Source organism: Pseudochaenichthys georgianus, chromosome 4, assembly GCF_902827115.2.
Source record: "Pseudochaenichthys georgianus chromosome 4, fPseGeo1.2, whole genome shotgun sequence".
Classification (NCBI taxonomy): domain Eukaryota; kingdom Metazoa; phylum Chordata; class Actinopteri; order Perciformes; family Channichthyidae; genus Pseudochaenichthys; species Pseudochaenichthys georgianus.
The window spans coordinates 26694779-26722386 of NC_047506.1; the positions used below are offsets into that span (position 1 = coordinate 26694779).

Consider the following 27608-nt stretch of genomic DNA (forward strand, 5'->3'; position numbering starts at 1 on the left):
AGGCAGTCTGTGGTTTGTAATTGTTTAACTTTTGTCTAGTTTCTGAACAGATATGAGGAGCTGTGAGCTCTGAGTGCTAACAGCTAACGGCTGATGTTGGTTTTGGCTGCATCTCAGGTCGATTAAATGGAATCCTTGCGTCCCTCACTTGCGTCGTTTCCCTGCGTTTAGTCCCTCCCACCAGGGAAGCATGAAGAGACGCAAGGAAACCACGAGAAGCAGGGAAATGAGTTTTATGAGCAATGGAATGTCCTTTCCTCCGGAGCGTCACGTGAAGTAAACAGCTGTGCAAGAACTCCTTTTATCACCTCAGGAACATCGCCAAACTCCGCCCCACACTCACTCTGTCTGATGCCGAAAAGCTGGTCCATGCCTTTGTCTCCTCCAGGCTGGACTACTGCAATGCACTCCTCATCGGGATCCCTAACAAAAGCATCCAGAGGCTCCAGTACATTCAGAACAGCGCTGCTAGGATCCTGATGAGGGTGTGCAAATATGATCACATCACCCCCATCCTTAAAGCACTACACTGGCTACCCGTGGAACTGAGGATCGAATTCAAGTTCTCCGTCCTCACCCACCAGTGTGTCCATGGAACTGCCTCTCCCTACCTCAAGGAACTCCTCACCCCCCATACCTCCTTGCGGACCACCCGTTCTAGCAACTCCAATTTCCTCAAACCCCCCAGGACTAAGCTCCGTACTATGGGAGACCGGGCCTTCTGCTCGGCTGCTCCCAGCCTGCGGAATGCTCTCTCCGACCAAATGAGAGCACCACACACCGTGGAGGCTTTTAAAAAAGGACTCAAAACCCATCTCTTCAAAAGAGCCTTTGCCTAGACCTTTTTATCACCCTTTTATTTATTTTTTATTTGTTTGTATTGCTTTTTTATTAAATTCTACCGTGTTGTGTAATGTTTATTTATACTGTTCATGCTCACTACTTGTAGCACTTTGGGATTTGAATTCAAATATGAAGTGCTTTATAAATGGAACCCATTATTATTATTATTATTATTAAGTGACGTCCGTTTGTGATGGCACCGCACAGCTGATGTCTGACAGCAGCTCTGTCCCTGTTGTTTTCACACACACCCCCGCCTCTGTTAGTACACATTTACACTGACATATACATTTGTATCATCTGTTGTAGACCCAAATAAATAAAATAAGAACTCATTCTCAAAAAAGATAAAACGCCATTCTTAAAATGAATAAACGAAAAAAGCGATCATGAAAATGTTTCCAATAAATGAATAAAATGATTTTTGACCACTTTGTTGTTCAGATATATCACATATTTGTAACTAAATGATACATGAATTGAAACAAAACACAGTATAAACTGAGGAGTGACTCTCGTGAGTTTCATGTATTTTCCTCACTCCGCTGGGAAACTGCTCTCATGTCAAGAAGCATCAGATCAGTGCATCGTCCAATCAGTGAGTGATACACAGTAAGGGGGCGGAGCGAGTGCCTGAGGATTTCACCGGAGGATGTTCTGGTTGTTCCTCGGTTATCGCTCCTCCATTATCGCTCCTGCATTATTGCTCCTCCATTATCGCTCCTCGATCCTCCGGCAGAAATAAGCGCCATGGGACGCTACTCAACATGGCGCAGACAAAATCAATTTCCGGTGATACTGAGGAGCGAGGAAATGAAAATAACCGACCTGAGACGCAGCCTTTGTGTTTCGCATTGAAGATGACGTCACGGCTCCGCCTACACTGCGTTACTATAGTTACTACCCCAGTTCCTAAACTGTAATGGAAACGCAGCATAAAGTGAGCCTGGCCTACCAAGGCCTAACTATACCGTACGAAGCCGTGTGAGGCCCTGCAGTGGAAATGCGCCATAACATGCCTCTCAAAATTGTTAAATAAAACACAGAAAAGCTTGTTTTGCTATTTGGTGTAATCATAATTTCATTTCAAGCTAAAATGTTGAAAATGTACTGGTTCTAGATTTTTTATTTAATATCACATTTTATAAAAGTTTGATTGATTGATTTGATCAATCAATCAATATTTGGCCAAAGACTGTAATATATTCTATTGGACAGCCAATCAGGTTTCATTTGAGATCAGACAGCCAATCACCTACTACTTAATTAGACAGACAATATTGTATAACATCTGACATTAGATAGTCAGTCATCTGTTAAACACAGTAGTTTAACACCCCACTGTAGATAGATAGAACTTTATTTGTCATTGTACAAGTACAACGAAATTACAACAGACTCAAGGTGCCAACACGCAACAACAAGACAATATAAAAACAACAAGACAATATAAAAACAACAAGACACTATAAAAACTATAAAAACAATAAATGGGACTTAAAAAAGGGAATATGTACATAAATAAATAATAGATAAATTAAATTGCACGATTCCCCTCGTATTGCACGGAAGGTTTATATAATTTAAATATCAGCAGCGTTTAGTGCAAATATGGCCCTGGGAAAGAAACTGAATTTGAGTCTGTTTGTCCGGGAAGACATGGTACGGAAGCGCCTGCCTGAGCGCAGCCGTACGAAGTGCTCGTTACCCGGGTGGTGTGGGTCCTTGAGGATTTTGACTGCCTTCTTAAGGCAACGAGAGCTGTACAGCATCTCCAAGGAGGGGAGGGGGCAACCGATGTGTGGACAATAATCCGTAATCTGACATCAGGCAGCCAATCATGTGTAATCTGACATCAGGCAACCAACACATTAATCTCATCATTGGATTGGGGGGGATTATGACGACCCGTCAGCAGGCGTTCCCCCACTCAACAGATCATGATTAGCCTTGCTGCAGCACTGACGAAAAGATTTAAAATGTAGTCACTTTTACTAAAGCTTTACTAAAACTATAATGTTGCTTTTCTTGTCATATTGATTCACACTGGGATTGTTCTCTTAGAGCTTATTTTCAAGAATTGTATGTGATATAGAGCTTTAGTAAATAAACAAAATATTGACATCTGAAAATATGATTGGTTAAATGCTTAAATACCCGTTTCTTGTTATACCATTATTGCTACGGATACCTTTTCATGAACTAAATCAAACGGCCTAGAAACAGAAAACTATAAATTAATATTTTTCAGATAAACACATTGGCTGAAACTACATTACGCCTTTAGAAACAGTCTAAAAATCCCAGAAATAAAGTGATTAAAAAGGGATGGATAACATGAATGGAAGATAACAAACACTGAAAAATCACATTTGTATTATGTATGCAATCCTTTGGAATCACAGACAAGCAAACAGTTATCTATTTGTCTGTAGCAGCATAGTCATGTTACATGTGAGGGCTGAGCAAGCAAAAAAATAGCTTATATTAAACTGAAGATAATAACCACTGAGGTCAGCTGGAGGAGTATCATCTAAGGGGGATTTACCCACACACACACACACACACACACACACACACACACACACACACACACACACACACACACACACACACACACACACACACACACACACACACACACACACACACACACACACACACACACACACACACACACACACACACACACACACACACAGAGAGAGGATGCTGCTGCTGGTTGCCTCTCTGGTTGCAACAGCTTGTGCAGGCCAACACCCCAAAAAACACAGTATGTCATATGACTCTAATTTAAACATATTACATAAATTATCTCTATGCTGTAACACAAAATTAAACCAGATCATAATATCTAATTTTGCTCAAGGAACTAACTGAAAAAGACATGTTCACATAATCTGATATCTACTGTATATAGAAAAGAGCAGTAGCAACTCATGATTTAAGTAATATAAATGTGAGTATATGACTAATTTGTATTTGGCTACACGTTCAATTATAAAAACCAGAAATACAGGGTAGACATTGGGAAGTGAGTTGTATCGGCTGATTCATGAGCTACTTCTAATTACATGGAAGTTAAGACAAAAGATTGGATAAGTGGCAACAAAGGGCCATGTGATGCCCTTCAGATAAACCAGTAGCTTTGAAGGTAATGTTCATTTTAGGTAAACCGAACAGGACGGATTCTGCTACCGGGAATCCCTGCCAGCTTCTCCTTGAAACAGGGTGTGACACTCAAATAAACCTCAACATACAACTTTGTAACTAGCCAATAAAACAAAAACATCAATTCAGCAGTTTTTATATAATTCAAGTTTATAAGTAACTAGGTGGAGAAAGCAGCGTGACCCCCGCCCCGGCTCCCGTGCCCGTGTGTCTGCAGCCTATTGTTCCGCCGCTGTCACAGCCGTTAAGGTGCACCGCGGATTAGCTTTAGCTTTAGCCTCGCCGGCTAACTGCACAGCCTGCCAGCTAGCGTCAATGTTAGCCACTCGCCTTTTCACACAAAGCTAAAAGGTAACACGGCACCTTTCTTCCACTCGGTTTCACAACAGTCGGTGTGTTGACCGGACCAGGACAGACCGCAAACAAGCCAAACACTTAGTCACAAACACAGTTTAAAGAGTTTAAACATACCCAGAGTTCCGTTCCCCAACTCATCGCGGATCCCTCTTCTGAGTTATCCCGTATTGGACGCTGATTTCCCCGCTCAGACTCTCCTAAACTGCCTCTGGGACTCTGGTCCTGCGACTGTCTGCCCACAAACACACTCCTCCTTCTCCTCCTCCTGCTGCAGCTCTATCCGCCTGAATCAGCAGGGCTGCACAAAACAGGAATCATGGATCACAGTGGCCCCAAAAATATGTGTATTCTTATATCGTTTTGATAAGACCAACAAAAACATGAATAAATAAAAAAGAGATTAAACTATGAGCTTGTGCAACAATTCACAGCATGTATTGTATGTAATTTATAGTGCTGCATACTGCAATTTTCCAGGAGTTGTTATTCTTCATCATTGTAATTGTTTATTCGGTTTTTTTTACATTTTGTCATTGAATCTAGGTGATTTACATCAACGTGGGCTGGTCATTTTGCGTTACTGTAGCCAAATATAGCTATTAATCTAAAATACTCTTGATAAAAACATACATTTTTAATTCATTGACATTTTCCAAATCATTCAAGCTAATTACACGTCTTTTGGTATGTGTTCAAAAAACAAATAGGTGGAATGGATACAGCTTGCATATGGCTTTTTGATGAGCTTATTCTCAGTGAAAATGTAGTTATTTAATGTATAGACCTACCGCAGATGTTATAATTGTTGCTTTGGTTTGGGATTGTCTTTTGGCATAGAATTCATTTCATGAGTTTAAATGAAAGACCAAATTTGGAATTTCTGTTCGCAATTAATGTTACACATTGCTTCACACATACATTTACTTTATACATATCATTTTTCTATGAAGTATAGTAGACTATTATACATTATTGACTTTTCCCATTTAACTTTTCCAACAAAAAACTAGGTTTGAAAGCCTTAATTAAATATTTTCGCTGACTTATTTGCTTTTGCAGACATGCAATAAAGTTGTGGTGTCCCATAAAAACTGTTAAAAAAATGCTTTATTTTAGGGAGTGACCATCAGATATAACTAATGAAGTGAGTTGACTAAGTGACTCTATTAGCTGTAGCTTATTACTATATAAATTGGCTTTCCCTACAATATTTGTACTGTGTTGTGTAGCAGTTTGTGTGTTATGATGATGTTATGTTGTAAATGTTTCTTTAGAATGCGCAAATAAATGTTTACTTTTTAAAAGAAACGCTAGGCTTGAATTAGTGATTATACAGTTCCCTCTAGCGGCCTATATGTGTGACTACAGCTGTAGTGAGAGATATACAGCTCGAGAAAAAGTGAAGAGACCCCTCAAAATGTTTTATTAAATCTCAATCTCTACATACATGGAAGCCATTCCTTTCCAGTGTCTGTTGAATTCCAACACAAATAAATGTTGTCAGTAGTTTATAAAATATTTAGTTTTCATTTTACTCAAACACATACAATATTTCTTTTTTATTTGTCTTCTTTTTATGTTCCAACAAGAACCCTTAGATCCTCCAGTGCCCTGCTTTTGGAAATTCCAAGGGTATCACTCAAGAGATCTGGGGAGGCTGCGTTCTGTTTTTACGGCCCTAAACTATGGAACCGCCTCCCCGTGGATCTTGGAACAGAAAACATAGCCTACTTGAATTGTTTAAAAGCTCATTAAAAACCTATGTTTTTAAAGTGGCTTTTAATTTGGGTTAACTTTCAATGTTCACCAGTATCATATTGCAGGTCTCCCTTGAAAAAGAGATCTATGATCTCAATGGGACCAATCTGGTTAAATAAAGGTTTGAAATGAAATGAAATGAAATCATTCTCCATGTTTTATTGCATTTGTTTCTGTTTTGCTTTTATTTTACATTTCCTTTTTCTTTCTTTTTTTTAACATATTATCACTGTAGATGTTGTATCTTGTTCTGTATTAATTGTAATATTGTTGTTGTGTTTTCTGTAAAGCACTTTGGGCTGCTTTGTGCATGAAAGGTCCTATACAAATAAAGTGTATTATTATTATTATTATTATTATTATTATTATTATTATTATTATTATTATTATTATTATTATTATAATTATAAAAACTAAAACCAGAGAAACTGAAAATGCTGCAGGGGCCTCTTAATTTTTTTCAGAGCTGTGGATGGATAGATAGATATATGAACCTGATTTTTTCTCCTGTAGGTGGCGGTAATGTGTATGACAGGTGCAACAGCTACTAACAAGCACAATACAGAGGAAGAGGAGAGGTCGAGCTCTGTTTTGGTTGAATGTTTAGCTATTAAAGAGCATAATTTGCTGTATTGCAGCAGGCAGACTGACATGTACCGCTGCATAGTAAGGTAAGACTCTTTACATTTACCAATTTAAAAAAAACACATTTATTTCTCACCTTATAGTGAAGTCAGGGGTCCTTACGACCTTTGGCATAGTTTTATTTTGTATGCAGTTAGCTTACTACTTGTCTTGCGTTAAATGCATGCTATACTGATACCAGGGGTGGATCTACGGGGGGGGCAAGGGGGGGCAGCTGCCCCCCACTGTAGAGCCTTGCCCCCCCAGCTGCCCCCTTAACTTTTGTTTCCCTAAAACTGTACTAAAAAAACCCTACACTATTTCCACAAGCTTCTCAAGCAACGAAACAAGCATTACATTAGTTAAAAGTGAATCATTTTAAATATAATTTTAGGCCCGTTAAAAACGCAGCTACGGCCCTGCATTAAACTGCGGAGCGGCGTTCACACAGACCGCGGCTCACAGAGCTGCAGAGAGGGAGTGAGCTGTCCCAGCACCTATGGATCAGCTTCCCCTGGGAGCATTTCCCCTTCCACTAGTTTTGTTTTTACTAAGGACGAGAGCTTGAAACTAAATATTAATAAAACGCTGCCGTTTGAATCGATAGCGTTTAACAGATGGGCGCTGTTTGGGGCGTTACGTTACAAAATACTACGCAGACATCGTTAGCTGGGAGATCGATCACTTTGCTAAACTACGAGGTAGCCAACTGTTAAATCCACGTAAACTACACATCACAGCAATGAGGCCAGATTAATGAAACCAGGATACATCCTTTACCGTAAAAACTGGATCTAAACACAGAGCCTGTGTGCGTTTGATAAATACTTTCTGATGTTATATTTATGATAGCTACATATTAGCAACCTACATGGCGCTAACGTGTAAAGTTATACAAGCATTTGTACCAGTGCTTTTCACAAGACTCTTGCAGGCCAGAGTATAGGAGTGATTCAACAACAACAAAAAGACATATGAGAAGTGATCAGGACGAACAGAAAAAGGAAAAGAGAGTTCACTGAAGAGACCAAGAGGGTCAGAGCAGGAGGAAGAGGAGGAGATGAAGACATTAGTGAAGAAGAAGAAATATATGTGAGGAATAAAGATGAAGTGTCAGAAAGAGGGACAGATGCAGGGATCAGGAGGCAGAGCTAACTCCAGCTGGACCACATGGTATATTTTTATTCTCCTTACATATTCCATCACAGCAGCACAATCTAGCAGCTCTTAATATTGACAAATATTGATTGAAATGTCTTGCTGCACAGGTCACCTTTAGCTCTCTGAAGAGATGGGTGATGTCATTTGTGTACTTAATTATAATGAAGTACGTACAGTATGCAGAATTCTGAATATTCTCTGAATCGGGTGCCTTTTGGCTCTTTATATCTTTGAAAAATGAAACCAAAATGTTTGGTCATAACATCTGGTAGTGGACTACTTACATGTTCCCACCTCAGGCACAACATATAAATAATTACTAGGAATTTCCTTGAAAAAATGTAACAGGGTTGAAGTTTTTGACAAAAAGTAGGCATGAGACCTTGTTTAGCTAAAATATGGCACCACATGGAAGTCAAGGACATTACAAAATTGTAATATTTTGCAAAACTATTGTTTATTTTGTAATAAACAATTATTTACTATTATTAATTCATATAACAGAGTTGAAATGTTGAGCTCGTCAATCTTAATCTGAAAATACAAAAACTGAAATATAGGTAAGAGAAGAAACGGACACTTTTGTGATGTAATTCCCTCAATGCAGATCACACATGGACTGATCCATTATTTTAATAGGAGGGTAAATGGTATGGCATGACGGGGTTGAAACAAACTGAGGGACAATATTGCAATTTCATAGATAATTCAAGTATTTTTTCAGAATTTCTTTTTTGATCAGTTAAAGTTGACAAGCATATGATTATATTAGCAACAACATTTTGGGATAATTGGCCATTTTGATTTGTTTAATATTAAATGAATTTGTAATGCTTAGTGAGGACATGCAAATATGTCTGTCTAATACTAAGACACCCAATTTTTTTAAAACAAAATATATATATATTTAGTTTTACATTGTAATGCAAAACAACCTGTTCCATTAATTCATTGCTTTAAAATACATTTTGTAGTTTCCTTTCATTTAAAATTATTGAAGTAAGCTTGGGGGACTCAAAGGGCACCCGATTGTTTGTCTGAACACCTTGTTTCTCTTGTGCATTAAGAACACTTGTGTTTGGGCATGAATTAACAATAAATAGGTTATATACAGTATAAAATACCACGTACTGTCCGCCCTCCCATGCCACCCTGGCATGACCTCTTGCCCCCCCATGTAAAATGTTCTAGAACCGCCACATACAGTGGGGCAAAAAAGTATTTAGTCAGCCACCAATTGTGCCAGTTCTCCCACTTGGAAAGATGAGAGAGGCCTGTAATTTTCATCCTAGGTACACTTCAACTATGAGAGACAGAATGGGGGGAAAGAATTCAGGAAATCACATTGTAGGATTTTTAATGAATTAATTGGTCAATTCTTCGGTAAAATAAGTATTTGGTCACTTACAAACAAACAAGATTTCTAGCTCTCACAGACCTGTAACTTCTTCTTTAAGAGCCTCCTCTGTCCTCCACTCGTTAACTGTATTAATGGCACCTGTTTGAACTCGTTATCAGTATCGAAGACACCTGTCCACAACCTCAAACAGTCACACTCCAAACTCCACTATGGCCAAGACCAAAGAGCTGTCAAAGGACACCAGAAACAAAATTGTAGACCTGCACCAGGCTGGGAAGACTGAATCTGCAATAGGTAAGCAGCTTGGTGTGAAGAAATCAACTGTGGGAGCAATTATTAGAAAATGGAAGACATACAGGACCACTGACAATCTCCCTCGATCTGGGAATCCACGCAAGATCTCACCCCGTGGGGTCAAAATGATCACAAGAACAGTGAGAAAAAATCCCAGAACCACACGGCGGGACCTAGTCAATGACCTGCTGGGACCAAAGTAACAAAGGCTACCATCAGTAACACACTACGCCGCCAGGGACTCAAATCCTGCAGTGCCAGACGTGTCCCCCTGCTTAAGCCAGTACATGTCCAGGCCCGTCTGAAGTTTGCTAGAGAGCATTTAGATGATCCAGAAGAGGATTGGGAGAATGTCATATGGTCAGATGAAACCAAAATAGAACTTTTTGGTAAAAACTCAACTAGACGTGTTTGGAGGAGAAAGAATGCTGAGTTGCATCCAAAGAACACCATACCTACTGTGAAACATGGGGGTGGAAACATCAGGCTTTGGGGCTGTTTTTCTGCAAAGGGACCAGGACGACTGATCCGTGTAAAGGAAAGAATGAATGGGGCCATGTATCGTGAGATTTTGAGTGACAACCTCCTTCCATCAGCAAGAGCATTGAAGATGAAACATGGCTGGGTCTTTCAGCATGACAATGATCCCAAACACACCGCCCGGGCAACGAAGGAGTGGCTTCGTAAGAAGCATTTCAAGGTCCTGGAGTGGCCTAGCCAGTCTCCAGATCTCAACCCCATAGAAAATCTTTGGAGGGAGTTGAAAGTCCGTGTTGCCCAGCGACAGCCCCAAAACATCACTGCTCTAGAGGAGATCTGCATGGAGGAATGGGCCAAATTACCAGCAACAGTGTGTGAAAACCTTGTGAAGACCTACAGAAAACGTTTGACCTCTGTCATTGCCAGAGTTGGGTGTAACGCGTTACTTTGTAACGCGTTACTGTAATAATATTACTTTGTCGGTAACGGAGTAGTGTAACGCGCTACTTTTATAATCCAGTAATCACACTACAGTTACTAACATTGCCCCGACACGCGTTACTTCGTTACTTTCTAAAATCAGTCATAATCAAACCTCAACAAACACCTGCAAAGAACACATGCTAGGTGAAGCTAACGCACATAGCTGTTGTTTATTTATATCACACACACACACACACACGTAGTTCTTCTTCTCTGTTTTCCGGTTGTTGCTTGTTTTGAATGACGAATACACACTACCGCTGCCTGCTGGTAAGGAGAGTTATTGCCACTCACGCATGCGCAGTTCGTAGGTGCTCGGCTGAAGTCTGGCTCCAGTGCAACACATGGCCAACACGCAGGAGAACACGCTGACGCAACAGCGTGAGCAGAGATAGACTGCGCAAAATATACGGATAGCAGGAGACAGAGGACAGCCACGGTCAGATAACAGGAGACAGAGGACAGCCACGGTCAGATAGCAGGAGACAGAGGACAGCCACGGTTAGATAGCAGGAGACAGAGGACAGCCATGGTCAGATAGGAAAACATTCAGGAGCTATCTGGATCAGTCTTATGCGACAATGGAAACTGAACTAAAGAGAACATTTGAAACTTTAGCAGTCTGCGTGATCTGCCTGTAGGGAGGGGCGGGCCGGCCCTGCGAGTAAAGTAACGAATTACTTTATGTAGATAGTAACGAAGTAGTGTAATATATTACTTTTTTTTGAAGTAATATGTAATATGTAATATATTACTTTTTTTTAGTAACGACCCCATCTCTGGTCATTGCCAACGAAGGGTATATAACAAAGTATTGAGATGAACTTTTGTTATTGACCAAATACTTATTTTCCACCATAATTTGCAAATAAACTCTTTAAAAATCAGACAATGTGATTTTCTGGATTTTTTTTTCTCATTCTGTCTCTCATAGTATATTACAGGCCTCTCTCATCTTTTTAAGTGGGAGAACTTGCACAATTGGTGGCTGACTAAATACTTGTTTGCCCCACTGTACATATGTTTCGATGTATGTGTTTGAATCTTTATACAGTCTATGGTTTGAATAGACAGTGAGAAAAATGAGCGTGTGCAATGTCGGCATTGACATCATATTTAACATGCTAAATTATAACTTTCATACTTTTGTTTCCACTTTCCAGCCTACTGGGTTCAATATTTTTTAGTAGCAACTGTCTGAGGTAATAGTTATTATGAAGTCGCATTCATAGTAGGAATAACACTGTAAACATAATATATAACATCCTCTATCCAAAATGTTACTTAGGTAAAATGGTGCATTTGTCGAATTAATCTGTAAGTAGCAATGTAGCATTGTACTGCATCATATTGGAGTATTTCATAAAATAGTTGAATGTATGACATATTGCATCATATTTTGTAATGCTAACAAATCATTATTGTCAAAATACTTAATTACAAGTACAAGTCCTGCATTCAAAATCTTACTTTAGTAAAAGTACGAAAGTATTATCAGCTAAATGTACTTAAAGTATAACCAGTAAAGGTAATCAATGTGCAGAAAAATTGCCTTTACGTGTTTATAGAATTACATTTATAGATGTGACATTTCTAGGTTATATTGTTGCATCAATACACATTTTACTGTTGAAGACAAACAAAGTTCTGATTTACTTTTTGTAAAATATTACAAAATTACAAAAATAGACTCTTTTGTGACTTAAAGAGTTCCTCCACTAGTTTAATTTTTACAAATCCATGGCTAAAGCTGTTTAATAAATGTAGTGGAGTAAAATTACATTATTTCCCTTTTTAAATGTAGCAGAGAAGAAGTATAATATATATATATATACTCAAGTAAAGTACAAGTATCTCAAATGTAATTAATTATTTTAAGAATCCACAATGCAAAATACACAAATAGTCAGAATAAATATTAACCTGTCACTTGCCCTAAGCTATTGTACCTACTCCTGTTTGTTCTCTGTCCCTAAAAGAAGTGTGTGTAGGGGAGGAAAAGTGTGTCCAGGCTTTGTGCCTCCACACACTCTCTCACCCTCATGGATGTTGAGAAACACCACAGAGGAAAGATATCACAGGTAATTCATGAACTAAGAATTATAGGAAAACATTATATTTTTCTGACCATTATTGTGAATAAACTTGTTAATATTTTATGATATCAATATACCAACTATAATTGCAGGTTTATCTTGGTTCTTCCTAATAAATCATATAAATTATAGTTTTTCTCTGTTAAACTCCTCCAAGGTTAGCTAATGAAAAGAAGTGAAATTGACTACTTTAGCATACATTTATAGGATATTATTACATTAGTGTTATACATGACTATAACTCCATATTTGGTCATTATGATGCTGTAAAGTTGGTTATTTATGGTAAATATATCTGATAAACTGCCGTTAAGTCATGCCTGTTTCTAATAAATCCCAGAATTAATGTCAAATAGCCACATCTGAGTAAATATGCTGGTTAGAATTGTCATTGTATCTTGCAGTACGGTTAACACAATAATTGTGCAATATTCTTCTGTGTTTGCACACCTTTCTACCCTATTGTCATGTTGTAAACAGGCCATAAAGGTAGTACACTTTAGGCCTACTGTATTTCTGACTAAAGGTGGACCCTTCCTTTCAGTGATAACAAAGTTAGTTTATGAATCTTGTGTTTCAGGCTGGCTGAGCAGCGTTGGCAGTGTTCAGTCCGCTGTATGAGCTCTGCAGCCAAGAGGAAAAGGTCTCTGCACAGTGCCTTCCCTGTGCTGGAACAGCCCCTCCAGCCCATCCAACAACATGTGTATGAAGCAAACCTACAAAACAGCAACGCCTGCCACAAAAAGTCAGTTCGACTCTCATTAGCCCTGATCCATTTGGTCGATTTCCCCCTCTACATTATTAACTAACATGTCTACAAATGCATGAACTTTCTCTCTCTGTAAGGTACATTGAGTTAACTGACAAGGCAATGAAGGGTGGAGGGGAAAAAGCCATCGCCAGACACACTCAGAGAAACAGGAAGTTGCTGGTCAGGGATCGACTGCGCCTCCTTCTGGATGATGAGGATTTCCTGGAGCTGTCACTATTGGCTGGTCTGGGTCTGCCATACGGTGACATCCCTGCAGCTGGATGCCTGACTGGTGAGAAACCACTTACATTAAATAATGTATCTTTCTATTCTCTTGCTAAATGGCTCTGATTAAATCATTTTCCTCTTCTACCTTCTTTTATTTCAAACTGTGAGCAATTTATTTTGATGCACATGTCACTGAGTTCTTCTGTGTGTTTGTATGTGTAACCCTCCAGGCATCGGCAGGATCAATGGCCTGTGGTGTGTGTTCATTGCCATGGATGCCACAGTGAAGGGTGGCACAGCGTATCCAATCACTGTAAAGAAACAGCTACGAGCACAGGAAGTTGCAATTCAGAACCGCCTGCCCTGTGTTTACCTTGTGGACTCTGGAGGAGCTTTTCTACCACTGCAGGTAAACACACACACATAGACAGAGCCTCCCCAGCCATAATAAGAGGTTAGCATCATTACAGTATTTTTAAATGTGATAGATGGTTGAATTACATGACTGCAGTTTGTAGTTCTAACGTGTGTGTGTGTGTGTGTGTGTGTGTGTGTGTGTGTGTGTGTGTGTGTGTGTGTGTGTGTGTGTGTGTGTGTGTGTGTGTGTGTGTGTGTGTGTGTGTGTGTGTGTGTGTGTGTGTGTGTGTGTGTGTGTGTGTGTGTGTGTGTGTGTGTGTGTGTGTGTGTGTGTGTGTGTGTGTGTGTGTGTGTGTGTGTGTGTGTGTGTGTGTGTGTGTGTGTGTGTGTGTGTGTGTGTGTGTGTGTGTGTGTGTGTGTGTGTGTGTGTGTGTGTGTGATTGCCAGTCAGAGATCTTTCCTGATAAGAACCAGGGAGGAAGGACGTTTTATAACGAAGCCATCATGTCTGCGATGAAGATCCCACAGGTAAGGAAATATAAAGTAGTAAATAAAAAATAAAAGTTGTTGTAATAAACTTAAACACATGGCACATCTGACCTTACCTTTCCAGTGCCCTGTACTACGAAGCAGGATTTTTAGTTAGTGAGGTAATTTCAGGGTTAACTCTGGGTTTCCGGTTCTACGACGCTGGTTCACTTCTTACCGGGGTAGATCTCCATGGTAACTTATGCTGAACGGCAAACCTGCTCCGGAGCAGCTGCGCATGCGCACCCCCCGCCAAAGAAGGAGCACCGGATCATTTGAAAAAAGGCGCATTTGCGCACCAAGAGAGGGAGAGAGAGAGAAGAGAGAGATATTTGCGAGTTGCATAAGAACTGGTAAGATAGCAGGGTTTCCCACACATAGACTTTACTTGGGCGGGCCGCCCAGGTATATTAACGGCCGTCAAAGTATAATTCGCGAGCCATTTAGGTTTAATTGTTTTAATCCGTCCGCGCACACGACGGCATCTGCTAAGCTTCGCTCCACCCCTCGCTATCGCATGAAGGGTCTGCTTTATGCGCTCCACACAGTAACCCTGTCCGGCGAACAGTTCATGAGCGTGCTCACTAGCGCACCTCCCCCCCCAGTCCCCCCACCCAGCTCATAAAGTCAAGTACCCCTCAAAAGGTCCGGTTTATTTCATTTTAAGGATGCGCACCAAGCAACATCTCCAGGTGCTCCATTGAGAACCAGGGCAAAAAAAAGTTATGTGCACCCCTGTTCATATCCCTCTATTTCACTTCCTGTTTCAAAATTGCTGATTTGGGGTATAAACCTTTAAAAAAAAAAAATTGATTAACAAAAAGAAAGGAGGGGGCTGAGCTCATGCGGGAGATTCTACGATGAAACGCCATATCATGGATTATCAGGGATTATTCCTGAAACAGTATGGAGCTCAAAGGCTTTGTATGCTAATGTAAACATGCACCGACCATATTATGTCCAAAACAGTCGGGCATTGTTTCTGATAGGGCCGTGGGTGTAAAGCCAGCCTACATTTCCGATATTAGGCGGAAATCTGGATCAGCTCCGTTGTAGCCCCGTTTTTAGAGATTTGGGTACGGAGGAAAAGAGAGAAGGTTTTATTTTCTGATGCTGCGTGAGTTCCCTGACACACCGTGAAGACATTTATCTATAAAAGACATAAAAAAGTGCATTTTGCATGATAGGTCCCCTTTAACTATCTGCCACAACATAAATTACCGGATCAAAGTAACATTACAGTCCGCGACACTGTGAGTGCAGACGTCAATGTGTCCCATTATCATTCATATCACATCATCAATCACATCATATCACATCATAATATATCATATATTTCCTTAACTCGATAATAATAATAATAATAATACATTTTATTTTTAGGCGCCTTTCATGACACCCAAGGACACCGTACAATTTGAAAAAAACAAAAACCGCTAATAGGCAACAGAACATGATAAAAACACAAACAGGAAATCATGGAGGAGACAGTCAAGTGGATACAAATGAAACATATAATGGGGAGCACTACAGTGAGTAGGCAGATTTGAACAGGTGGGTTTTTAATTGGGATTTGAATATGGTGATTCTGTCTGACTGTCGGATGTGCGGGGGGAGGGAGTTCCAGAGTCTGGGAGCAGTGCAGCTAAAAGCCTGAGCACCCATGGTGATGAGGCATGGGGTGGGGACGGTTAGCAGACCAGCAGAGGTGGAGCAGAGGGAGCGAGAGGGGGTGTACTCCTGAAGAAGGTCAGCCAGATAGGGGGGGAGGGGCAGGCTATGGAGGGCTTTGTAAGTGAGCAGTAGGTTTTTGAAGTTGATACAGGATTGAACAGGGAGCCAATGGAGTTGGATGAGGATGGGGGTGATGTGTTCTGAGGCCTTGGTGCCGGTGATGATCCGGGCTGCAGAGTTCTGTATGATTTGTAGTTTATTGATGAGCTTGGTGGGTATGCCTGAGAGGATGGCGTTACAGTAGTCGATGCGGGACGTGACAAATGCATTGACCAGGACTTCAGTGTTTGATTGAGAAAGAGATGGGCGGAGTCTGGAGATGTTGCGTATGTGGAAGAAGGCAGTCCGGGTGATGTTATTTAAGTGAGGTGAAAATGAGAGGGAGCTGTCCAGGATGAGACCAAGGCTCTTAACTTGGCCAGAGAAGGGGATGGAGTAGCCATCAATTATGAGGTTTGAGGCAGGGGAGGATGAGGTTTTGGAAAGGGTGGTTTTGGTGCCAACCAGCAGGGCTTCGGTTTTGCTGCCGTTGAGTTTTAGGAAGTTCCTGCTCATCCAGCTCCTGATGTCCTGGAGGCAGTTGGTGAGAGAGGTTGGGGGGAGGGCAGTGTTGGGTTTGCTGGAAATGTAGACCTGGGTATCATCGGCGTAACAGTGGAAATGGACATTATGATGACGGAGGATAGTGCCAAGAGAGAGTAGGTAGATAATGAACAGGACTGGACCCAATACTGACCCCTTAGGAACACCATGTGAGACAGTGGAGCAGCTTGACCGGTGGGTGCTGAGACGGACATATTGTTTTCTGTCTGTGAGGTAGGATGAAAACCATGAGAGTGCAGTACCAGTGATCCCAATGTCTGCCAGACGTTTGATAAGCAGTGGGTGCGAGATGGTGTCAAAGGCAGCTGTGAGGTCAAGGAAGATTAGGATGGTGAGCAGTCCAGAGTCAGCTGCACGGAGGAGGTCGTTGGTGATTTTTACCAGCGCTGTTTCGGTGCTGTGCTTTGAGCGGAAACCCGATTGGAAGGGTTCATGAAGGTTGTTGTTGTGCAGGTGTTGTTGAAGTTGGTCAGCAACCACTCTTTCAAGTACAGGGCACTGGGGCCCTTTCTTATTTCTCTAATTTCCCCTCCTCGACTCCTCGGTCCTCCGGTAATGACCCGGAAATGAGTTTCAGCGCGCCATGTTGAAGGACATCTAATTTCTCCAAATGCACTTCGAGGATCGAGCGTCGAGGAGGCTCTCTGGCTATACCCGAGGATACACTGATGGGTCCTCCACGGCTCCTCCGCGGATGCATTTCCGGCAACAGTGATGTTTCAAAGAGTCGTGGCGCACAGCCGGACTTATCTCAGCCAATGACAGCTCTGCATGCATCCCCTGGATATTATTTTATTAACTGCTTTCATCGCGACGCAATGTTTCCAGTGAGAACAGCTGTGAGATCCGTGCAGAAAGCAGAGCAGTGTGTATAATATATATCACTCAGTATAACAGGCCTACATTACTTTCCTCATTGTAGCGACCAGAGGGGGGGAGGGGGGATATATCCAGTCTCTGATAGTGTTACGTTATTATTAGAGTGCTCTCGTACTTGTTTGATTCTGAAATTGTATACATTTATATAAAGATATATATACCTGTATATGTCCGCATCTCTAGCCTGTTATTGTCTCATTATACCGCACTGTGAATTAATTAAAAGTAAATCTATAAGTCGTCATGAACACATCTGTCCATCAGACGTCTCTTTAAAATGACCGCTCAGAGGAGAGGAGTTCTCATTTCTCTAACCGCCTGCTGCTTCCCCTCCTCTCTCCTCGGCTCCCCTCCTCGGCTCATCCGCTCGCATCTCCTGTGCGCGGGACTAAAACACGAGGATAGGAGTCGAGGAGGGGAATTAGAGAAATGAGAAAGGGCCAAGGTCTATGCCCAACAATAACATTGTGAAATAATATTTCATTTGTTCTCAATATAGTTTTTTTAACCGGACATAGATAAGACTTTACGCACTGCAGGAATGTGGTCGAAATGTTGTGTCCGTCTTGAAAGTCCTGAGAGAAAAGACAAAAATCCACATAAGAATTGGATAAAATCTCAGCTACTTCAGTTTTAAAATGTGCACTCTCTGAAAAACATATTTGCAAATGAAAACCACTAACAATCCAAAAGGTGTCGGTGGTGTGCGGGTCATGCACGGCAGGTGGAGCTTACATCCCCACCATGGCAGAAGAGACCGTGATGGTGCACCGGATAGGAACCATATTTCTGGGCGGGCCACCGCTCGTTAAGGCCGCCACGGGAGAGGAAGTCACACCAGAAGACCTGGGAGGAGCCACGCTTCACGCAGAGTACGTCACTAAACACATTGTTATTATAATTAAAGAAATAAGAATAAATTCACATTATCATGCCTGTTGATTTCTCTTCAGGGTGAGTGGCTGTGTGGACCATTTTTCCTGGGATGAAAAGGAGGCGTATGAGTGTACCAGAAACATTGTGTCCACCCTCAACTTCCTACTGCCCGAGGAAGAGGAGGAGGATGAGGAGAGGACGAGGAAGAAGAAAGCTGAGGAAGAGCCGCTGTATAGTTCAGAGGAGCTTCTGGGGCTCGCTCCTAAGAGTTATAACTACAGTCTGGATGTTAAAATGGTACAGTATACACACACACACACACACACACACACACACACACACACACACACACACACACACACACACACACACACACTACACACATACACACATACACACATACACACATACACACATACACACACACACATACACACAAGCAGTAACTGAAGCTGACAGTGAACACTATAAATGTCACTTTCTTGTAAATGGTCAGTTCACACTTCGTTGTGATTTTTGGAAAAGTCCTTTTCCTATAATGGCGCTCATTTTGCTTTCTCAGTGATGCAGTATGTATGAAAGCTGTTTGTTGTTTCTGTGTGTCTGTCCAGGTGGTCAGTCGGCTGACAGACGGTAGCCGCTTCCAGGAGTTTAAAACTCGCTATGGAACCACGCTCATCACTGGCTTTGCAAAGATTCATGGGTAAAAGATACAATCACACACACAGGGATTAAGATGTAGGTTAAGATAGCAAGGGCAATAACAGGAAAAATGTCAGCCAACAAACGGTCTCTAAGTATGTTAGAATAATAGATTTGTTGACCAAAATGCACGGTGCTTGTTAACCTGCCAACCCCCCTCTCAATCCCTGTTTGTCTTTGTCTCAGTTCTATTTCGTATATGGCTTCGCCCTCTAAGGCTATCGCTATTAGGTTATCCCTCTGCGCCCCCGCGCAGCACTGAAACACTTGTAGTCCAAGCCCACCCGCCAGGTGGGCCCCACCCTCGGGCTTCCTTCCGGTATAAATAGGAAGGAGCCCCGGCAATCTGCTCCCTCTTTTCTTCAGCAACCAGCAGTACTGAAGCACGAGAAGAAATCATGAGCAGCAATGATCGTATCCGCATGTGTCCTTCATGCAATACAGGATACATCATGAGCTACGATCTGCACCCGATATGCGCATCTTGCCTGGGGCCAGAGCACGCGGACGCGGCTCTCAGCCAGCAGATCGCATGTTCGCATTGTGTTCGTCTCCCGTCATCCGACAGGAAGCAAAGGGCGGACGCTCTAGCTGTTGCGGGTGAGGAGGACGACTGGCCCATCCAGAACAGGGACAACAGCCTGTTTCTGGAGGCGAGTGGGGGGCAGGAGTCGGACGACTCCTACCACGTCTCCCTCCATGGCTCGCCATGCGGCTCTCCCCTCCCCCTCTTCCCCGGACGGGGGAGACGGGGTCAGAGTTAGAGTAAGAGGTGGCGGCCGAGCACGTGGTCCCCTTCTCCGTGGCCACGGCGCTACCGGCGTTGGGTGGCATTATGCTGGAGCTGCCGGAAATAATCGGCAAAGCAGCAGCATGCAGAGGCCTCCCCGTTCCCCGAGGACGGGAGAGGGTGGCTCTGGACGACATGGCCGGAGTGTTTTCCCGGGTTCAGACGGGCAGGAGTGACCCGATCTGGCCGCGCTTCCCCGCCATTAGGCGATACCAGGAAGGGGCAGCGGCGAACCCGAGGACCTTAAGGGCTCCGGTGGCCACCTTTGTTCCCTTCACTAAGGTGGAAGGGTTCACAGACGCACCACCGCTCCAACCACCCCCGCTCTGGAACCGAGCTTAACGTCGTTCTTCGGGGTTAGGCAGGCCAACTTGGTCGCCGGACGGCGCCCTATGTTGGCCACCCCCAAAGACCAGTATGTCGCCCGCCAGGCTGATCGGGCGCACCAGTGTGCGTTCCAGGCGTCTGCGGCAGCGAATAACATCGCGTTGCTGACCAACTCGGTGGTGACGTTGGTCGAACGGTCCACCACCGTAACTCCAGAGGAGGCGGAAGAGATCGCTAAGGCGGCCAGCACGGCACTCACGCTGTGCGCAGCCGTGGAAGTCTCCCAGGCAAGGATCACAGCCTGGATGACTCAGATCCAGCGCCACCTCTGGTTGCAACAAGCAGCGGTTACAGAGCCAGCCAGGAAGATTTTGCTGGACGCTCCGATCAGCTCGGACGGGCTGTTCGGACCCCAGTTCCTGGCCATGGTTGAGTCCATGAAGGCGGCATCGGAGCAAGCGGAGGATATCCGCCAGCACGTCGGCTAGCTCTAGCCAGCGGTGAAGCAGCAACGGCTCCAGCGGCAGCAGCAGCAGCCAACCCGGCCACAGCGGCAGACGGACAGACACTCGCAGCAGCAACAGCCGAGGCATCAGACTCGTCCGTCAGCGACGGCTGGGGCACCGTCCCGCGCCTCCGGGGCACTGTCCCGCGCCTCCGGGGCACCGTCCCGCGCCTCCGGCCCCCCACCAGAGAAGGGGGGTAAGAAGGGAGTGAGGTACTCCCGTTCGACGTCTGCTCCACGAGAGCCGCCGAAAAAACAAAGCCGGCCTTGACGGTTTGGGGGGGTGTGTGAAGGAAATAAAAGAAGATTATTTCCCAACATGCTGTCTGAGTCATCAGTTACAAATGTATTTCACATATCCCCCACCCTGGGTGAACCAGCTGCCTATGACCTATCGGTTAATAGCCAGCAGGGTTCATTACAAAAGCCTGCGCTATTTAATCTATCGATTAATAAGCTGCGGAGCACAGTAACTACACCAGCTGCCTCCAATCTGTTGATTAGTAGGCAGCAGGATTCGCTGCAGAGGCCTGATGGTTATGACTTTTCGGTTATTAAACCACAGACCTCGCGGCATTCCTCTGTCCGAGATACGCCACCTACACACAGTCACAATAAGCCCATGAGCGCTGTGGTAACGCCTCATGTGGATATCACTGCACACACACCCATCCATCCTCTGAGCGTGTACGCGCCTCATGATGAGAGGCGGAGTGAAATGCAGCGTGTGGAGGTTTCCTCACAGCCCTTTCGCTCTAGGCCCACCTTGAGTTGCCTCAGGGGCAGCGGCAGCGAGGGCTTTGGCGTGGCTCGTCGTCATGACGACCACAACACATCTCGAGCATGTGCGCCTGCTCTCAGAGTGTTTCTCGGAGTGGCAGCGCGTGTGTCTAATGGACAGATGGATGAGCAGGCTGATCAGCAGAGGGTACACCCTGCAGTTCGCCTCCCCCCCCCCCCCCCCCCCTCACAGTACAATGGGATACAGGTGACACGCTTGTCATCCCGAGAACAGTGTCTTGCGCTCCAAGCAGAGCAACGGGAACTCCTGTTGAAAGAGGCTATTTCCAGGGTTCCCCAAGAGGAAGAAAATCAGGGGTATTACTCCCGCTATTTTCTTATCCCGAAAAAGACGGGGGGAATGAGACCCATCCTCGACCTGTCAGCTTTCAACAAGGCAATAATGAAGAGGCCTTTTCACATGCTGACGTCACACCCCGCAGCGTGGTGACGTCACTCTCCGTGATGCGGCTGCTCGGCATGATGGCAGCAGATCCCCTGGGTCTCCTGCACATGAGGAGACTGCAGAGGTGGTTCATCAGCCTACGCATCGACCCCGTACGACAGAAGAGGTGCATGGTGGTCATCCCTCTGTCCGTGGGTTCAGACTTAACCTACTGGAGAAGTCCCCACGTCCTGTCAGAGGGGGTTCCCCCGGGCAGAGTTACGTCACACATCTCGGTGTTCACAGACGCATCTCTCTCAGGGTGGGGAGGAACGTGCATGTCGCAGGCAGTGGGAGGACAGTGGCCGGCTCACATGTCCTTCCACATAAATGTGCTAGAATTGATCTCCGTACGGAGAGTAATTCAACATTTTGCCCCGTTGCTGCGGAATCAGCATGTGTTGATTCGCACAGACAACAGAGCCGCGGCAGCCTACATCAATCGCCAGGGAGGTGTACGCTCAGCGCAGCTCCTGAACACAGCCAGACGGCTGTTGATCTGGGCGCGCGCACACATGCTCTCCATCAGAGCACTGTATGTGCCCGGAGAGCTGAACAAAGGGGCAGACCTCATGTCCAGACTGGAGCCTCCATCCCGAGCTGATCGCCCAGGTTTGGAGCCGGTTCGTGAGGGCGGAGGTGGATCTGTGTGCCGCACGCGGGAACGTGCAATGCGTGCGCTGGTTTTCCCTGTCAGCGCGGGACCACCCCCCTCTGGGGGCGGACGCGTTCGCACATCGGCCATGGCCCAGGGGACTGCTGTACGCCTTCCCACCAGTCCCGCTGATTCCTCGGTTCCTGGACCGAGTACAGGAGGAGCGGCTGTCAGTGATCCTAATTGCCCCGGAACGCACGGGAGCTTCCTGGTTTCCATGCCTACAGCGTACGCTGTCAGGCAGGCCATGGGAGATTCCGTGGCGGCCGGGGGGACGCTCTCTCACAGGTGGAGGGAGCGATCTGCAGTCACCCAGTGATAGGCCAGCCCTTATGGGCATGGCCCCTGAGCGGGAACACTTAGAGAGGTGGGGTCTCTCTCAAGATGTTGTACGCACCATTCAGGGAGCCAGGGCCGCGTCTACCAGAGCGTCCTACACAGCCAAGAGGGCAGCGTTCCAGCGTTGGTGTGTAGAAAGAAGCCTGGACCCCATCACGTGGCCCCTGCCTCACGTGCTGTCATTCCTCCAGCTGTTGTTGGACAGGAATTTGGCGTTCAGCACAATCAAGGTATATGCGGCTGCCATATCATCTTGTCACGTGGGTTTCGGAGCAGGGACGTTGTTCAGTCGCCCACTGACGAAACGGTTTCTGCAAGGGGTACGAGGACTCAGACCGGTGTCACGCGCACTGGCGCCTCAGTGGGATTTGGCTTTGGTGTTACGAGCACTATGCAAAGCCCCATTTTAACCTTTAGAGCAGGTTCCCCTCAACATGTTATCAGCCAAAGTAGTACTGCTTTTGGCTCTAACATCGGCGAAAAGGGTGAATGATTTATCGGCTCTCTCTGTAGCCCCGTCATGCCTCCGGATCCAAGGGGATGGCAGTTCGGCTGTGTTACGTCCTAACCCAGCCTTTATGCCAAAGGTCATCACAAGCTTTTTTAGGTCAGGAGTGATCATCCTGGACGGGTTTTTTCCGCCTTCTTATAAATCGGAGGAAGAAGCCACATCTCATCTTCTCTGTCCTGTGCGCGCGCTGTCTTGCTATGTGGCGCGCACGGCGGCCTGGCGCCGTTCTCAGTGCCTGTTTGTGCACTATAGAGAGGACTCGATCGGGCAACCTCGGTCTGCACAACGGCTGTCACACTGGCTGTGTGAGGCTGTGTCGCAGGCATATGTCTCCTCTGGGGTGGATCCCCCGGAGAACATCAATGCGCACTCCACCAGAGGAATTTCCTCCTCCACGGCGTTGCACGGAGGAATGTCAGTGGAAGATATTTGCACTGCTGCATCTTGGTCTTCCCCCTGTTCATGTATTCAATGTTATTTGAGGGATGTCTCCCTTTCCTCTCTGACACACCCTGTACTGGGTGTCCTGTCGGAGTGAGTGACGTCAGGGATCCAGCGGTGCGCCTCTCTCCTGCCTCTCGGCACACAGAGAGCGGCCCTTTTTCCCTCGTATGAGAAGGATGTTCCCTTTCCTCTGACACACTTTGTACGGAGTGTCTGGTCAGAGTGAGTGACGTCAGGGATCCAGCTGAGCGCTCTCCTACCTGTCTGACACGCAGAAAGCAGCTGTTCTCCCTCTATGATCGCTGGGCAAGATGGGACCTTCGTCTCTACTTTCTCACAGCGGCCAGTATGTATTGTTCCCAGCCTTCACCCCGTCGGGAAGACAGGCATGTTTTGCTATGTTCCAGGGACGGTGATGCGCCATTACGCATGGCACAACAGGCAGGGGGGTGTTATTGAGTAGGTGTGTCTGTGCTTCTAGTGCCGGGCGGACCCAGTGGGGCGCAGACTACATCATGCTTCGCCCTTAACCCAATAGCGATAGCCTTAGAGGGCGAAGCCATATACGAAATAGAACTGAGGTTACCTACTGTAACCCAGCTTCTATGAGTAATGGCGCAGCCCTCTAAGCGCTGGGCCCCACTGGCTCTACGAATAGCTGAAGAAAAGTTATATTGTATGGGAGCAGATTGCCGGACCCCCTTATTTATACCGGAAGGAGGCGCGAGGGTGGGGCCCACCTGGCGGGTGGGCGTGGACTACAAGTGTTTCAGTGCTGTGCGGGGGCGCAGAGGGATAACCCAATAGCGATAGCCTTAGAGGGCTGCGCCATTACTCATAGAAGCTGGGTTACAGTAGGTAACCCCAGATCTATAATATTTTCTAAAACAAAAAGAGTCCTTCGTAGGGCACTTAGATAGTCGCTGGTGGTTTAATGAAACTCTTATTAATTCTGTCATTGCTTCCTTAGACATTTGCATAATTGAAGGCTTACCTTCAGAAACACAGTGACCCCTCACCCTCACAGGATTAGCTGCTGCCCTCAGTAACATCTTAATCAGATCAGCAGACGTCAAAAGAAAAAAAGACCAAAGCAAATTTAAATCTCTGTCCCTCCACCAATGACCAACTGTCACATAGCGCTTACTGTTGTTGGAGAGCAGTGTGACTGACTCATCAGCAGGATAGTTTCATGCTCTAGTTGTTGTATTACTTGTTCTTGAGTATATGTGAGCACCTTTTTACATCTGTGTATGTGTTCTGTGTTAGCAACTTAGTGGGAATAGTAGCCAACAATGGAGAGCTGTCATACCAAGCGGCACTGAAAGGAAGTCAATTTGTTCAGTTGTGTGACCAAAGAGACATCCCACTCCTCTTCCTCCAGAACACAGTGCCCACCGCAGCGCCTACACTCACCACCACTCAGGTACACACCCCCAGTGACACACACAGGCCTGCTGAAATACAACATACATAAAACATAAAACTCAAAAGTAGAATTGATAAAAACTAATATTTTGTCTTTTTGGGATTTATATCTGATTAAAATTATTATTATTATTATTATTATTATTATTGTTTAAATCAATGTTGTACTATTCACATCTTATACTGCACTGTAACTTTTATTCATGTACCTGTGTTATTCATGTTTTATTATCTTTGCTTTTTAATGTTTATAATGTGTTTTATGCTCTTAAAGGGGACCTATTATGAAAAATGCACTTTTATACGTAAATATGTGTCCTCTCTGTGTAAAGAGATTCTGAAAGTTTCTGGAAAAAAGATTCCCTCTCTTTTTGTCCTGATCCATATAAAAAACTTGTCCAACCAACCAAGGTAACCCCCCCCCCCCCCCCACACACACACACACACCTTATCACCTGCATCTCTCCATTATTTTTAACCAATATCTTGCAGACAGGCGAGGGGAGTGGCTCCTTATTTTCTGGATTATGGGATGCTACAATGCATAATCTGTTTGGTATATCGAGCCAAACAGACCTATAATATATTGATGAAAATCAGTATAATAGGGGATCTTTAATGTCTTTCATTTTTGTAAAGCACTTTGAATTGCCTTGTGTTGTGCTATATGAATAAACTTGCCTTGCTTTGATATTTTGGGACTTTGGGGAAATAATACAATTGTGGAAATCATGAAACATTTTGAAATTTCACATCTGTTTTTTTTTTTCTGTGTTTTTTTTCTTTCTCTTCCAGGCAGAGATGAACACCAACCGCCTGAAAGCTCAGGGTTCGATGATGTCAGCAGTAGCGTGTGCCTCCGTCCCAAAAATCACTGTGGTAATTGGTGGTTGCCATGGTGCAGACAGCTACGCCATGGTGAGATTCTCATAATCTTTTCCGTACTTTTCTTCATCATCATACTTTACGCTCATGTAGAATCTAGAATAACTCCACAATAATCTGAATCCTGTTTCCGGTTTTTTCTTCTAGTGTGGGCGGGCTTTTGACCCTAATTTCCTGTTCCTGTGGCCCAATGCCAGAGTGTCGATGACGGCTCCGGGTCACGCTGCCTCTCTTCCTTGCCCTGACAGTGAGGCAGAAGAGGAGGAGGAGGAGGAGGAGGAGGAGGAGGAGGAGGAGGAGGAGGAGAAGAAGGAGAAGAAGAAGAAGAAGAAGAAGCAGCAGGAGGACAGGCTAAATAAGAGACTGGATGAGGAGAGCTCAGCATTCTTCTCTTCCGGCAGACTCTGGGACGATGGAGTCATTCTGCCTCAGGACACCAGAAAGGTATAAAGCATTACCAATACAATTTACCGCCTCCATTTTGAAATCTTTTAATACTAATGTGTACATGTCTGAAGGTTCTCAGAGACTGCCTTGACATCATCAAACAGCAGCAGTATCAACTCACCACAGAGAGAGTCCGGTCAGCACTTCTGCGTATATAAAGGCTGCCATCTTCCTTCTCCTCACTACCTCTGGACTCTACAAGCATCCGTCCACTGAGCTGCTGTTTTTAATTTAATCTGGTTGCTATAGCCCATTAGTGACATTTACCAAAATGTGCCAAAAGAATCAAAGCCAGCCCTGGCCTTTATTCAGTATGACTGGTCATTGAGGGTGATCATCATCCTAAAAGAGAAAAATGGGGAAATCGCAGCATTTAAAATAATCTACATACCTTTTAAACACACAAATGTGTTCATACATTACTGCAACATCTTGTCAGATACTTGGTAATGTCACTCACCAACTTTCCAAAAGGTTCAAGAGTCCTCAAATATTGAATTTGTTTTTAGGTTTGAACCTAATACATTTTTCTGTCTGCTGTAAACACAGGTGATGAATTAAAGTTTCATTTTTGGTATAATATTTCTCAAAGTTATGTTGGTTTATTGAATTTAAACACTGAAAAAAGTCCCGGTTAAGTGCCTCATCATGTCTTGAGTACATAAAGAAACGCTATTGAAATTCAATCAATGCTACAAGAAGTGTGAAGTATTGTGATTAATATATGACTGTTACATTTCTTTTGTTAGCACAAGTACTGTGTTTGA

The 27608-nt window shown here is 44.3% G+C and overlaps 2 protein-coding genes across 5 annotated transcripts in view; one reads left to right on the top strand and one right to left on the bottom strand.

Moving 5' to 3' along the window:
- The window catches only part of fnbp1l (formin binding protein 1-like), a 65374-nt gene extending 60695 nt beyond the window's left edge, over positions 1–4679 (bottom strand). For all 3 annotated transcript variants that reach the window (XM_034080763.2, XM_034080762.2, XM_071202941.1), the window contains exon 1: positions 4486–4679. In XM_034080763.2, the coding sequence (XP_033936654.1) occupies positions 4486–4509 (24 nt within the window). In that variant the 5' untranslated portion in view covers positions 4510–4679. The remainder of the gene's footprint in view (positions 1–4485) is intronic.
- Positions 4680–6689: 2010 nt separating this feature from the next.
- On the top strand, positions 6690–27423 carry LOC117445992 (methylcrotonoyl-CoA carboxylase beta chain, mitochondrial). 2 transcript variants are annotated; one of them, XM_034081977.1, is made up of 13 exons: positions 6690–6800; positions 12511–12612; positions 13208–13372; positions 13474–13670; positions 13837–14015; positions 14411–14491; positions 18401–18579; positions 18661–18880; positions 19195–19286; positions 25351–25507; positions 26305–26427; positions 26542–26838; positions 26913–27423. In XM_034081977.1, the coding sequence occupies exons 1-13, from the start codon at positions 6781–6783 to the stop codon at positions 26997–26999; spliced, it is 1899 nt and encodes a 632-aa protein (XP_033937868.1). In that variant the 5' UTR covers positions 6690–6780; the 3' UTR covers positions 27000–27423. The 2 variants fall into 2 exon arrangements, with proteins under 2 accessions (XP_033937868.1, XP_033937869.1); XM_034081978.1 differs by lacking the exon at positions 12511–12612.
- Positions 27424–27608: the final 185 nt, after the last annotated feature.

What these genes read in the sequence shown, in the direction of transcription:
- LOC117445992 (XM_034081977.1), top strand. Translation starts at nt 6,781, where the DNA reads ATGTACCGCTGCATAGTAAG. An exon ending in ATGTACCGCTGCATAGTAAG is followed by an intron (nt 6,801 to 12,510) that starts GTAAGACTCTTT and finishes TGTCCCTAAAAG; the next exon opens with AAGTGTGTGTAGGGGAGGAA. An exon ending in ACAGTCTGGATGTTAAAATG is followed by an intron (nt 18,881 to 19,194) that starts GTACAGTATACA and finishes GTGTCTGTCCAG; the next exon opens with GTGGTCAGTCGGCTGACAGA.